The 13,601-nt window shown below is 64.1% G+C and overlaps 6 protein-coding genes across 6 annotated transcripts; 4 read left to right on the top strand and 2 right to left on the bottom strand.

Annotated features, from left to right (window-relative positions):
- Window positions 1–133: 133 nt before the first annotated feature.
- MICPUN_99073 (predicted protein) lies at window positions 134–1,984 on the top strand (the record flags this gene model as incomplete). Its single annotated transcript, XM_002499912.1, has 1 exon — window positions 134–1,984. The coding sequence occupies one exon, from the start codon at window positions 134–136 to the stop codon at window positions 1,982–1,984; it is 1,851 nt and encodes a 616-aa protein (XP_002499958.1).
- A 32-nt stretch (window positions 1,985–2,016) lies between these two features.
- On the bottom strand, window positions 2,017–4,485 carry MICPUN_78848 (predicted protein; the record flags this gene model as incomplete). Its single annotated transcript, XM_002499429.1, has 3 exons — window positions 2,017–2,628; window positions 2,908–3,690; window positions 3,766–4,485. The coding sequence occupies 3 exons, from the start codon at window positions 4,483–4,485 to the stop codon at window positions 2,017–2,019; spliced, it is 2,115 nt and encodes a 704-aa protein (XP_002499475.1).
- A 293-nt stretch (window positions 4,486–4,778) lies between these two features.
- On the top strand, window positions 4,779–6,860 carry MICPUN_90096 (predicted protein). Its single transcript, XM_002499911.1, has 3 exons — window positions 4,779–4,824; window positions 5,088–5,242; window positions 5,365–6,860. Exons 1-3 carry the CDS (start codon window positions 4,794–4,796, stop codon window positions 6,763–6,765), a joined length of 1,587 nt encoding a protein of 528 aa, XP_002499957.1. The 5' UTR covers window positions 4,779–4,793; the 3' UTR covers window positions 6,766–6,860.
- MICPUN_105183 (predicted protein) lies at window positions 6,814–8,533 on the bottom strand. The gene is made up of 4 exons (XM_002499428.1): window positions 8,297–8,533; window positions 8,052–8,129; window positions 7,821–7,874; window positions 6,814–7,678 (listed from the first exon to the last, which is right to left on the bottom strand). Exons 1-4 carry the CDS (start codon window positions 8,300–8,302, stop codon window positions 7,109–7,111), a joined length of 708 nt encoding a protein of 235 aa, XP_002499474.1. The 5' UTR covers window positions 8,303–8,533; the 3' UTR covers window positions 6,814–7,108.
- A 1,353-nt stretch (window positions 8,534–9,886) lies between these two features.
- Window positions 9,887–11,284, top strand: MICPUN_78980 (predicted protein; the record flags this gene model as incomplete). Its single annotated transcript, XM_002499910.1, has 1 exon — window positions 9,887–11,284. One exon carries the CDS (start codon window positions 9,887–9,889, stop codon window positions 11,282–11,284), a length of 1,398 nt encoding a protein of 465 aa, XP_002499956.1.
- A 153-nt stretch (window positions 11,285–11,437) lies between these two features.
- On the top strand, window positions 11,438–13,593 carry MICPUN_56362 (kinesin like protein; the record flags this gene model as incomplete). Its single annotated transcript, XM_002499909.1, has 1 exon — window positions 11,438–13,593. The coding sequence occupies one exon, from the start codon at window positions 11,438–11,440 to the stop codon at window positions 13,496–13,498; it is 2,061 nt and encodes a 686-aa protein (XP_002499955.1). The 3' UTR covers window positions 13,499–13,593.
- Between the last annotated feature and the right edge of the window lie 8 nt (window positions 13,594–13,601).

Raw genomic sequence — 13,601 nt, 5'->3', positions numbered from 1 at the left:
TTATTGCAACTGGTCCCCATACGAAACACCCAAAGTGTCCGACCACAAAATAACGTCATGCCGAGAACGCGTCCACAGCACGTGCGTTTGTCACTTTGCACCGTGTCGGTCGCGGCTTCGTTAAGGGCGGACCATGGCGCCTGCGGAGGGCCGTGCGGACGCAGCGACGCACGATGGCAGCACAATAGTGGGTTCAGGGGCGGTTGGAGCCGTCTTGGGTGACGCCGACGCGGCCGACGTCTCAGATTTGGACGACTCGGCTCGCCTTCGAAGGGCTTCGTCGCAGGACGTCGGATGCTCCCTACCGGGCGCGATGACGAAGGCGATTCCCAAGAGATACGCCACGGAGAGGACCCTCGCGACCGTGAGAACGACCAGCCCCGAACGGAAGCCCTCGAGCCCTTCGCAACTCGCCAGACAGTCGAGCTTCGGCCCGTCGACCCCGCCGACGCATCACCTGAAGCAGCAGCTCTCGGTGCTGAGGGCCGAGGTCTCGGCGCACAGGCTGACGCACCAGGGGCTTCGCAAGGTGCTCAACGAGGCTACGGACCTGCCCCGGGACTCCCACGCCCCGGCCATGGACATCATCCGCCGGGCGAACTCCCTGCTCGATTACGCCGAGTCCATGATTGACGAGAACAAGGGCGACACGGCGGGCGCGGCGGCGTCGGGCGGGGACGCGTCTTCGAACTGGCGCGCGTCCATACCGGCGAACGCTCGCGAGTTCCTGTCGCAGTACGATCACCTGGGCGGCGAGGGCATCGAGAACAACACGTTCTTTCACGCGGTGCAGATGGCGAAGGTTGCGTACGAGTCGAAGATTCGTCGAGAGGACACTTTCAACAAGGGGCGACCGACCCCTTCCAAGCGGAGCTCGCTCGAGCTGATGCGGTCGATGTCGCTGAGCCCGACGTACAGCCGCAGCCCGGATCACCCGATCATCGTCGCGGTGGACTCGTGGGACGGGTTCGACGCCCTCGGCCTGGCCAAGGATCTGAGGGGGGGCGTCGACACACACGAAGGCCCGTCGCGGGTTTTGGTAAAGACGGTCCAAGCCGTGGTGGACAGGCACGGGTTGCTCGACGCCTTCCCGCGATTGGACGCGTCAGAGTTCAGGGAGTTCCTCAAGGACCTGGAGGAAGGGTACAATCACCCCAACGACTACCACACGGCAACGCACGCCGCTGATGTCGTCCAGGCGTGCGGCTACTTCCTCTCGAGCGGCTTGAGGACGCAACTCACCGACGTCCAGGCGGCGGCGTTTGTGCTCGCCGCCGCCGCGCACGACGTCGGGCACCCGGGGCTCAATAACGCCCACCTCGTGAACACGGAAGCTCCCGAGGCTGTGCGGTGGAACGACGTGAGCGTGAACGAGAACGGGCACTATCACATCCTGCGTGCGTTGCTGACAAAGCGGGGTTTGCTCGACGCGATGTTTGAGAAGCGGGAGGAGAGACTCGCGTTTCTCGCGTTGCTTCGAAGGCTGATCCTCGCGACGGACATGGAGAACCACACCCGGCTCGTCGCGGACTTTTTGGACATCGTGCAGGCCGCGAACGAGGCGCGAGAGGCCCGGAGCGCCGGGGGCTCGGAAGAGCGAGGCGAGGTGTTGAGCGTCGGCGACCTTGGGGATCCCGAGCTGGCGATGTGTTTCGCGCTTCACTGCGCCGACGTGTCCAATCCCGCTCGGCCGTTTGAAGTGTGCCAACGGTGGGGCGAAAACGTCGCGGAGGAGTCGTACAAGCAGGGCGATAAGGAGCGGGGGCTGGGTATGAGGGTTGCGGCGTTTTGCGACCGTGAGCTGTCCACGCCGGCAACCACGGCGCAGAATCAAGCGAGTTTCATCGACTTCGTGTGCCGCCCACTAGTGGAGGGTCTTTCCACCCTGTTACCTGAGGCGTCGGAGGAATTACTCTGTCACCTGACAAATAATCGCGAGAGGTACGGTGCGATCATAGCGGCGGCGAATCACAACGATGAATAGCTTTGAAATTCATAGACTAACGTTCCCGACTGTTAATCGCCAGTTGGGCGCGGTGATGACTGCGCCGAGTCCTTCCCCGGGTGGTTCCTCACCTTCCGCACCCGCGTCTCTCCAGGATCGAAACCTCCTTCCTCCGCGCCCCATACGCTCCAATGCGGCGTGGGCAGCATGTAATCCTCGCTCCTGAACTGCTCGCCACTGGCCGCCAGATCCTGAAACTTCTCGTAGTCGATCCACGTGTGCCACGCCCCATCGACCAAATAGGGATCCTTTCTCCCCAGGAGGATGCAACAGCTGTGCGCGTGTTCGCACGCCAGGCCATACTCCGCTTCCTTGGGCGTGCCCCCGGTGAGCTCGCCGCCCGTATCCCCGCCCTGTTGCTTCAGCCTCGCCATGCACAGATCCTCGCCAAATTTCTTAACCTCCTCGTGGTAAGGAACGTTCTCCATGGTGAGGTTGGACGCTCCCGAGGTGGTGCCGCAGTAGGTCATGCCCTTGATCTCGATAAAGTCGGGTTTGCCGAGGTCGATGAGCTTGGCGTACTCTGCGGCGTCCTCGGCGTTCATGCCCTTGACGAGCGTGAGGCGGTATACGGTGCGCTGGTTCTTGTCGCGGAGGGCGGTGAGGCTACTGACGAAGCGATCCTGTGGTGAGCGGTCCGGGAGATATCAGTCAGCTTTGCGACGTTGGACCTTATTCGTTGCACGAGTAGGGGGGAAAGGCCGGCGGAAATGTGGTTGACCATTTATCCCGGGCGGCAGACTGATACCACCGCGCGGGATCTTCAGGCAACATCATTATTGGCACCACGCGGCAGACATGAGCCCATGACAGGAGCAAACGCTGTTTGACAAGTGGCGCCACTGGAAGCGAGGGGGTGTGGGGAAAAAAAAACGATGAAACGGGCGTGCGTCGACACTCACCCAATAGTCCCCAAACAAGGGTCTGTCGATCGCCTTCAGCGTCTCCGGCGTCGCGGCGTCCACGGAAACGTACAGCTGCGTGATCGCTGGCAGGTTCTTGATGGCGTCGGGAAACTGCGCGTTGGTCACCAGGAACGTGCTGATCCGCTTGGCGTGGAGCAACCCGACGAATTTGTCAATCTCCGGGTACATGATCGGCTCGCCCACCAGGGACAGCGCGCAGTGTCTCGGGTCCATGCCCTCCTCGAACCGCTCCGGTATGACTCCGGGGACGCCTTTCATCTGCTTGATCATGCCGCGGTGCTCGCTCACGGCCTTTTCCACGATCGTCTCCGCGTCGTCCATTTGCCACCGCCACTCGCGGCCCACCGGGTTGGTGTGATGCCGCCAGCAGAACACGCACTTGTTCGCGCACGCCAGACTCGGCGTCGCCTCCATGCACCGGTGCGACTCTATGCCGTAGAAGGAGTGCTTGTAGCAGCCGCCGCGCCCCCGGAGCTGCGCCTTGGTCCACCTGCACAGCTTGACCCCGGAGTGAGAACCCAGAATCTTGTATCCCTGCTTGGTGAGCGCGGCGCGAAGCTGCGGCGTCACCATCTCGCGCTTCTCGCCGGTCGCGTCGCCGCCCATGTCCTCCATGTCCATGCCGTCCTCGGACCCGGCGCTCGCGCCCTCGTAGTCGTCGTCGCCCGATCCCTCCTCGTCGTCCGTGTCGTAAAAAGTCTCCTTCTTGTCGACGTCCGCGTCGACGGCAGGCGCGAGGTTCGTCTTGGCTGCAAACGCCTTGGCCGCGGCGGCGGATCCCCGCCCGTCCACCTTCTTCGCCCCGCCGCGCTTGGTCCCGGTACCCTTATTGACGCCCTCGGGGTTGAGGCGCTCCGCGAGCTTGTCCACCCAGTCGTGGAACTGTTCCTCCATCTTCCCCGAGCTCTCGTCGCCGTCGCACCGGCGGAGCACTCGCTCGCCTCCGAGCCGGGCCAGATCGGCGTCGAGCGACCTGGCCGCCGCGTTGAACCTCTCGGCGCCGTACTCCCTGTTGCCGCACCCGAACACCGCGAACTTGACCCTCATCAGGTACAGCATCCCGAAGCGCTCATCCCTCGAGCTCTCGGACGCCCACTTGCAGAACCAGCGCGCGGCGTCGGGCGGCGCCGCGCCGTCGGCGGACTCGTACGTGCTGAGCACCACGAGCGCCACCTTCTCCTTGACCAGGTCCTCGGGGTCGTAGTCGGCGAGGTCCGTGACTTGCAGGTCGACGCGGTGCCTGGTGCGGAGGGAGTTGGCGAGCTTGTGCGCCAGCCTGCGCGCGGTGCCCGTCTGCGATCCGAACAGGATCCTGCCCCCGGTCACGGTCGGCGCCACGCATCCGGCATCGTCGCGGTTGTCGTCGGCGCGACAGCAGCTCTCGGCGCCCGCATCGTCGTCGGCGCGACAGCAGCTCTCGGCGCCGCCACAAGCGTCGGGAGGTTTCCGCGTTGGCTCGACCGCGACGGTGGCGGTGGACGGGCCCCCGTGGAGACCCAGCTTCGTCCGAAGCGAGTCCCGTAGGGCCCGGAGCTTCGGGAGGACGCTCGACATCGACTCTGATTGCTGTCGAGTGGCGGCGGTCGTGACGTGCCGAGGGAGTCGGAGCCGAAATCTAACTGCGACGCATACGTCGCGAGACCAATTGGGCTCACTCACTTCTCAGACGTGACTGAAAGCGCCGTGAGATAAACTGCGATGGGGATTTGGATACTCGCCTTCAGTTTCAAAAACCACGATCGGAAGAGGTGGAGACGGTGGATCTCGCGACCGCCATTCCCGAAGGCGACGACGAGCGGTCAAAGGACACTCAGAGTATCAGCATGCAGTTCGGGCAACAGGATCTCGTCGAGGGCGAGCGCATGTCCGGCCAGGACGTGCGCACCAACAACGGTGCGGCATCCCCCGCGGGTCTCCGATCGGAAACAAAGACCCGCCCCGAGAACGACCTGCGCGGCGGTTTTTGGAGGACGGCTGCGCCCGATCGCCCGATCGCGGCGTCGACCGCGGCCCGAGCGCGTCTCAAACTGCACGAGCGCGGCGCGGGTCACGTGTTCTCCGTCCGAACCCCGCGAGCTCGCCCGAACGAACCCGCGCCACCGTCGAACGCCCACCGCTGACCAGCCACTTGCCGCCTCTTTTCGTCCCTCCAACAGTCATGGCGGTTCAGGCGGTGGCGAACATCGTGAAGACCTCCCTGGGCCCCGTCGGCCTGGATAAGATGCTCGTGGACGACATCGGCGACGTCACCATCACTAACGACGGCGCCACGATCCTCAAGCTCCTCGAGGTTGAGCACCCCGCGGCCAAGGTGCGCCCCTCCCCCGCGACCCCTCGCGCTTCAAAAAAGTCAAAGACCCACCAGATCCGCGCTCGCTTTTTTCCCCGACCAACCCCTGACCGAACCGCCCCGTCACGAACCGTTTCGCCCAGATTCTCGTCGAGCTCGCGGACCTCCAGGACCGCGAGGTTGGCGACGGCACCACCTCCGTCGTGATCCTCGCCGGCGAGCTCCTCAAGCGCGCGAACGACCTCGTGCGCAACAAGATCCATCCCACGTCCATCATCGCGGGGTACCGCCTCGCGATGCGCGAGGCTGTGAAGTACATCGAGGACAAGCTGGCGACGCCGATCGACGTCCTGGGCACGGAGACCATCCTGAACTGCGCCAAGACGAGCATGAGCTCGAAGATTGTCGGCGCGGACAGCGACTTTTTTGCGCGGATGGTTGTGGACGCGGCGACGTCCATCAAGACGTACAACGACTACGGCGACGCGAGGTACCCGATCAAGAGCATCAACATCCTCAAGGCGCACGGCAAGTCCGTGAAGGAGTCGCAGGTGATCAAGGGGTACGCGCTCAACATGGGACGGGCGGCGCAGGGCATGGTGAAGAGCGTGAAGAATGCCAAGATTGCCTGCGTGGATTTTAACCTCCAGAAGACCAAGATGCAGATGGGGGTGCAGGTGCTGGTGAGCGACCCGAAGGAGCTCGAGCGCATTAGGCAGGAGGAGCTCGACATCACCGCGAGGCGCATCAAGATGATGATCGAAGGAGGCGCGAACGTCGTCCTCTGCAGCAAGGGCATCGACGACATGGCGCTCAAGTATTTCGTCGAGGCGGGTTGCATCGCGTGCCGCCGCGTGCCCAAGGATGACCTCCGCCGCGTCGCCAAGGCCACCGGCGCGCAGATTATCCTCACCCTGTCGGACATGGAGGGCAACGAGACCTTCGACCCGGAGTGCCTGGGCACCTGCGCCGAGGTTTGCGAGGAGCGCGTCTCAGACGACGACATGATTGTCCTCAAGGATTGCAAAAACACGCAGGCGTGCACCATGCTCATCCGCGGCGCCAACGACTACATGCTCGACGAGGTTGATCGCTCGCTCCACGACGCCCTCTGCATCGTGAAGCGAACCCTGGAGTCCGAGAAGGTGGTCGCGGGCGGCGGCGCGGTGGAGGCGGCTCTATCCGTTTATCTCGAATCCCTCGCGACGACCCTCGGGTCCCGCGAGCAGCTCGCCATCGCGGAGTTCGCCGAGGCCTTGCTCGTGATCCCCAAGACCCTGGCCGTGAACGCCGCCAAGGACTCCACGGACCTGGTTGCCAAGCTCAGGGCGTACCACCACGCGAGCCAGACCAAGCCGGACAAGGCGCACCTCGCGGGTTACGGCCTCGACCTCGTGAAGGGCGAACTGAAGAACAACCTCGGCGAGGGCGTGCTCGAGCCGGCGCTGTCCAAGCTGAAGAGCATCCAGTTCGCCACCGAGGCCGCGCTCACCATCCTGCGCATCGACGACCTCATCAAGCTGCACCCCGAGCAGGAGGAGTAAGGGAGGCGGGGTGAGTGGGTGAGAAAACAACATCGGTCAGCGCAGCGTAGCTTTTGCAATTCATTCTTAACAACTTAACGCTCTTTGCGTGCACTAAAATCAAATTAAAGCGTATCCGTTTGTACATCCGTATTCGCGTCGTCGAGAGAGCGCGGCTGTAATGGGCCGTCACTGCTCCATTGACTCTGCGAATGCGGGCGTTTGTGGCTCGCCGCATGTGAGCCTGCTACTGACCGGCGCCTTTCCCCGGTCTTCCATTCTAAAAAAACATGTGTTGCGTTGCGTCTTGTGTGGCGTGCAATTCTTTCTTCCCTTCCCGTGGCGTCGCAAGAATCGATTGACGTCAGGCCTCAGCCTTGACCTCAGCCTTCCGCTTCCCGTTGGTGAGCTCGCCGGTTTTCCCATTTTCCTTCTTCTTCCCATCCTCTTCACCCTTCGCCTCGTCCTTCTTCTTCGCCACCTCCTTCCTGACAGCCTCCACCGCGTCCGGCCCTTTCAGCTCCTTGAGCTTGTCCGTGAGCACGGTGTTGTCCGTCTCGAGCGCGCCGCAAGTCTCCTTCAGTCGCTCGAGCTCGGCGCGAAGCGTGACGTTCTCGGTGGACAAGGCGTCTACACGACCGCCGAGCTCCTCGCACTCAGCCTGCTTCCTCAGGCGGCTCCTGCGCGCGCTCTCCCTGTTGGACTGCTTCCTGCGCTGGCGCTTCAGCTCCCTCTCGTCCATCCAGACCTCGCCGTTGGAGCCGCCGCCGCCCACGCCATTGGAGCCGCCGCCGCCCGCCCCGCCACCCGCCGCAGCCTTGGCGGCGGCAGCCTGCTCGTGCCACATGGCGGCCGCGCCGTTGGTGTAGGCGGCGGCGTCGCCGTTGGCGGTCGCATCCTTCCCTTCAGCGCCCGCGCCGGCTCCGTACGCACCCTGATGTAAAGCGAAGAAGGGATCGGGGGGATGGGGGGCAATGCGTCAGAAAAAAAGTAGGCGACTGCGACTTCCCGGTTGACAAATATCTCCAGGGCGCGGCGTTTTGAAAGGGGCGGGGTGTGTGGGCGGGGGCGCGCACCATGTAGCCGGGGTACATGAACTGGCTCGCTCCGCCGTACGGGTTGGACATGGCCTGCGATTGGAAGGTTGTGAAGGGGGCTCGGTCAGTTTTTAGCGCGGCGGGGGTGGGCGCGACGGCGTCGTGATCTCGCTCGCGGCCAGCTTCTCTTCTCTTCCTCCTCGAGGCGAGAAGCGGGGGTGCCAGGGTGTGCGCCGGGTGACCGCGGTTGAACGTGGGCGGGACGCGCACCTGGGGCCACATGGCGTAGGGGTTCGGCGCCATCTGCTGCTGGCCGTAGCTGTAGGCAGCCTGAGACTGCGCGGGAGCCTGATGGGAGCCGAAGGCGAAGGAAAGGTCAGCGAGCGCGTGAGGGAATACACAGGGGCCCGAGGCTCTTTGTTCTCCAGGCTGGCGCCGGGAAGATGGGTGTTGTGGATGGGGAACGCGTCGCGTGATGACGCAATCGCGATCGAGAAAAAAGATGGCACGCGCACCTGCATGGTGTCGGAAGGTCACAGATCCCTCCGCCGACCTGTTATGCGCCCTCGCTGACTGGCGACGACGCGCTTTCCGGGTGGGACTCGGGCGGTAAAATTCACGCGCGACGCTTCCTGCACCCTGCGCTTGCTGCGGGGAAAACCGAAAACCGTCGGAGCCTCGGAAATCGCCCGCGCCCGTCGGTTCGCTCGTCGGATACGACCGGTCTGAGCTCTGTTCCTTGTCGTGCACGGGTGGGACGGTGTGAACCGGGCCCCGCTCACTGCGTAGTGGCGTCGCGCAGGGCGCTTGGACCCCACCTCGTGAAGAGTCGAATGCCGAAAAACTCGGCCCGCGCCGAGGTGCGAGGAGAGTCACTCGTCTCTCCGCCAATCAAAACACTGGGACAACGGGAAAATGTGGTTCTCCTGCATGTGAGCTGGTTCCCGCGAAAGTTCCCGCGAAAGAGCGACCTTGGCCCCTCGAAACGTCGTGTAAAAATTCTCTAACCGAGTCGCCCGTGTGCTCCTCATCGAGTTTATCGTTATCGTGCTGGCGAAATTACCACGTATGCCAGCCAGTCAGCCCTCTCAGACGACGAACACGGTCCGAACATCATCCGTCCACGACACCTTGGGACCGCGTTGGAAAAAGCTCTCTACTAGCTACGTAGCGGCTGCCGCATTCCCTCGGGCGACACGTCGACCATGTCCACCACGGCCGGCTCCGCTCTCTCCGCGCGCTTCGCGCTCGTCCCGGCCCTGGTGCCGCATATCACCGCCAACCGCGGGATGCGTCGCGCGGCCGCGTTCGAGGTTCGCGCCGGGCGCGGAAGGAGCACCAAGAAGGCGTCCCCCATCAAGTCCAAGACAGGCGGCGGGTCGAAGAAAAAGCAAAAGGGTGGTGGCGGAGCGGGAGCGCCGCGCGGCAGGACCTCCGCGCCGCGGCCCGACCTCTACGTCCTCCCCGCCGACGACGGCCCTAAATCTGTGAAGGTCAAGGAGGTCGTCGAGGTGGACGCGAGCACCTCGCTGGCGGACATCCTCGCCATGGACTCCCCGCTAGAGGTGAGCACGAAGGCGTACGAGGCGCCGCCGACGCGATTCGGCGAGATGCCCTTCGGCGGGTGGGACGGCCAACAGGGTTCGCTCGACATTCGCAGGGCGGAGGAGCCCGCGAAGAAGAAGACGTTCGGCGCGGGATGGGCGGACGGGCTGGCGGAGTTTCGCGACGACATGCGCGAGAAGGAAACCTCGCGCAACCAGAGGCGCGCCCTGGTCAAGGAGGAGGAGGAGTCATTCTACGTCGTCGGCGCCGAGGACGCAAAGTTCGTGGACTTTGGCGCAGACATCGACGATGACGGGGACGACGAGGACTTCGACGAGACGGAGGACACGTGGGACGAGACGGAGGGCAGCTTCGACGAGGACGACGAGGACGTGTTCGAGGGCAGGGCTCAGCGATACGCCGACATCGAGGCCAGGTACCGCGCCGGTCGGGCGACGGGAGCGGTGGAATTCGACCTCGGCGCCGACGACGACTTCTTCGCCGACGGCGACGATGCGGACGACGAGGGCGACAAGTCGGACCGCGGAATACCGTCCGAGATGCGATGCTTCGACACCGCCAAGATTTACGTCAAGGCTGGGGACGGAGGGCGAGGGATGGTGGCGTTTCGCCGCGAGGCGTTTGTGGCGCAGGGCGGACCGTACGGCGGCAACGGCGGCAACGGCGGCGCCATTTACTTCGAGGCGGACGAGGGCATCAACTCGTTGGTCGGGTTTCGGAAGAAGGTTCACCACCGCGCGGAGCCCGGGGGTAACGGCGGCGGGAAGAAGATGCAGGGAAGCGACGGCCGCGACCGCACCGTCCTCGTACCCCCCGGCACCGTCGTGAGAAACTCGCAGACGGGCGAGGTCATCGCCGAGATGTTCGCGCACGGGCACAGGGAGATGATCATACCGGGCGGGAGGGGCGGGAGGGGCAACGCGTCCTTCAAGACGGCGAAGAACAAGGCTCCGCAGATTGCCGAGAACGGTGAGGAGGGCATGGAGATGTGGGTGGAGATGGAGCTCAGGCTGGTGGCGGATGTCGGGATCATCGGGGTGCCGAACGCGGGCAAGAGCACGCTGCTCGCAGGCGTGAGCAACGCCAAGCCCAAGATCGCGGACTACCCCTTCACCACCATCGTCCCCAACTTGGGGGTCGTCGAGCGCGACTACGCGCGAATGGTGTTTGCGGATATCCCCGGTTTGTTGGAGGGTGCCAGCGAGGGCATCGGCCTCGGCTTTGAGTTTCTTCGACACGTCAAGCGCACCAGGGTGCTGGTGCACGTGCTGGACTGCACCAGCAAAGACGTCATGGACGAGTACGAGGCTATCCGCAACGAGATTCACCTCTTCGATCCCGAGGTTGGGGAGAAGCCGGAGATTGTCGCGCTGAACAAGGTTGACGCCTCCGAGGAAGCCGCGACGAGGGCGCTGGAGCTTCAGGAGGAGTTTCGCGATTTCGGGATCGACGCGCACGTCGTCAGCGCCCTGGACGGCTCGGGCGTCGCGGAGCTAGTCACGGCGACGAAGAAAGCGCTCGACGCTCTTCCCCCAGTCGATTACGAGGCTGAGGCCAGGGCGGCGGAGGCGAGGCGAGGCACGGTGGCGAGAGCCGCCGACGGGAAGGAGCTGAGCGACTTTGAGATCGTCGACGACCCCTACGCGTTCTACGTCAAGGGCGCTGCGATCGAGCGGTTCGTGCAAATGACCAACTGGGACTACTTCGAGTCGTTCAAGAGGTTCGCTCAGGTTCTGAAGATGTCCGGGGTTGAGCAGGCGCTTAACTCGGCGGGTGCCGGCGAGGGCGATCGCATCGTCATTGGAAAGTACGAGTTTGAGTGGAGCCGCGACAACAGGACGGGGGCCCTGTACGAGTCATGGAAGGCAAAGATGGACGAGAAGCCGGCGGGAACCACCCAACAGGGATCCCGTCACTGGCCCCACGCAGCTGGATAGACAGCACTGTATTGAAAGTTCAGAAAATTTGCGCCATGAAAAGTTAGCCGAAAATCGATGACGACATCGTTTCTGTTCCCCTCTCGTTGACCGGCCCACCACTCAACCCCGCCGCACGACCGGACGCCATCGACGGCGAGCGGAGCCGCAGAGATGGGAAATGCGCCATCCACCGCCGGAGATGGACCCGATACGAGCGAGGACGTCACGGACCGGACGTCAGCTCTGAACTTCGACTTGGCGTTCCAGATCGTTCGGTTTTGCTCCACTCGAGACTCGGCGTCCGTTGCGTGTACGTGCAGGGCGCTGAGAGACATGCAGAGGGACTCCGACCAGCTTTGGTGGAAACCAGTGACGTACCAGCTCGCGCGGGAGTCCAAGTTGTACGTCTCGGAGATCGAGCACAGCGGTCTCCCCGTGTCGGGCGGCACGTGGCGTCGCGAGTTTTCCCGCCTCTGGACGTGCCGCGACCGATGGCGAGAGGCCGCCGAAGAGGGCGACGCGAACGGCGAACACGGAGACGAGACCCCCGAGGATAGGCTCGCGCGCCTGACGGACGCGGAGGGCGAGGCCTTCGACGCCCGGAACGAGGCTGCGCGGTTCGAGGCTGGCTCCATCCGGGTCGGCGTCCGCATGCGTCCCAGGGGGATCGGCGCCGCGGTGACTGGCCCGGGGTCCAACGCGGGCCAGGGGATCGTCCTACCCCTGCACCAGAGGCTGCGCATGATCAAGGCGCAGCGCGGCGCGGGGACCACCACCGCGGACGCCATGCGGGTGCTCATGATGGACAGCGGCAGGGGAGAGGAGGCGTCCAGGAGTCCCTGGGCGGATGCGGCGGTGTGCGAGAAGATGGACAACGGCGGCGCCGCCCTCGGCGACCTGACCAACGTCGATAAGGCCGAGAAGAAACACGACGACGCCGCGGTGAAGGAGAAGGGAGTCGCGGAGGGGTACGACTTCACCTGCGGCATCCTCGAGGTTGACGAGAAGGGCGGCCGAGTGATGGCGGTGGCGCCGGGCGTCGGCCTCCGAGAGTTTGCCTTTGACGCCGTCTACTCCGATCGGGCCACGCAGCTCGACGTGTACGAACAGTCCGCGCGCGCGCTCGTCGCCGACGTGATTAACGGTATCAACGCCACCATTGTCGTGTACGGACAGACGGGCAGCGGTAAGACTCACACCATGTTTGGCGAACTCGACCAAAATTCGGAGAGTAGGGGCCTCGTGCCCAGGGCGTGCGAGGAAATATTCGCGGCGGCGGCGGACAGGAAGCGCGCCCTGGGCGTGACTTCCAAGATCGCCGTGTCGTACGTGGAGATTTTCGGCGACGAGATGACGGATTTACTCCGGGGCGGCGCTCCGGTGGGCAACTCCCGCGTCGCCGGCCACGGGTACATCCTGGACGGCAGCACCGAGATTCGGGTCGCCGACATCGAGGACGTTCGGAGGGCGCTCGAGGATGGGGACGCGCAGAAGAGGCGCGCGGCGACCGCTATGAACGCGAGATCATCCCGCGCGCACGCTGTCTTCACCGTGTCCCTCGTGCAGACGGACGACGAGACGGGGAAGGAGATGCGATCCCGACTGTTCCTGGCCGACTTGGGAGGATCCGAACGCCTGAAAAAGTCGCGAGCGCACGAAGGCGTAGCCGCCCCCGGGACGGTCTCCTGGGTGGAGTACTACGAGAGCAGACGACGGCTGACGGAGGCGTTGAACATCAACTCCGGGCTCCTGGCGCTGAAGCGGTGCGTCGACGCCCTTCACGAGGCGCGCAAGTGCGAAGAGGAAGGGACGCCTCCGCCCCACGTCCCCTTTCACGATTCCAAGCTCACCGCGCTGCTCGCGCCGGCGCTCGGGGGCAACAGCAAAACGGCGGTGGTGGTCACGTGCGCCCAAGAGCACGAACACGCGGCCGAGACCACCCAGTCCCTCAGGTTCGGGGAGAAGTGCTCGTCGGTAGAGACCAGGGCCAGGGTCGGCGCGGACGATATCGCCAACGCGATTGCGAAGCTCAACGGGAAAATCGCGGATTGCGAGGAGAAGATTCGGGCGGTGGAGCGCTGGGAGACGGTCAAGACGACGCGAAGGGACGAGGTCGAGGACAAGGATGAGGTCGTGATGACGAGTAAGCTGGTCGGAGCAGAAGACCTTCGCGAGGAGTTGGAGGCGATGCTAGCGGAGCGACGAGCGTTGCGAAGCCGGGCAGCCGCGTGATGTCTCGAGGGATGATGAAGAATGCGTGCCTTGCTTGTAAATTACGTGGATCTTAAACTAAACTTGCTAATCTTAAAGGTTCTGAAACTGAAATCAATCGAGT

This window comes from Micromonas commoda, chromosome 2 (assembly GCF_000090985.2).
Source record: "Micromonas commoda chromosome 2, complete sequence".
In the NCBI taxonomy this organism is placed as follows: Eukaryota; Viridiplantae; Chlorophyta; class Mamiellophyceae; order Mamiellales; family Mamiellaceae; genus Micromonas; species Micromonas commoda.
Note: the sequence above shows the minus strand (reverse complement) of the source record. Positions and strands in the feature narration are given on the sequence as shown.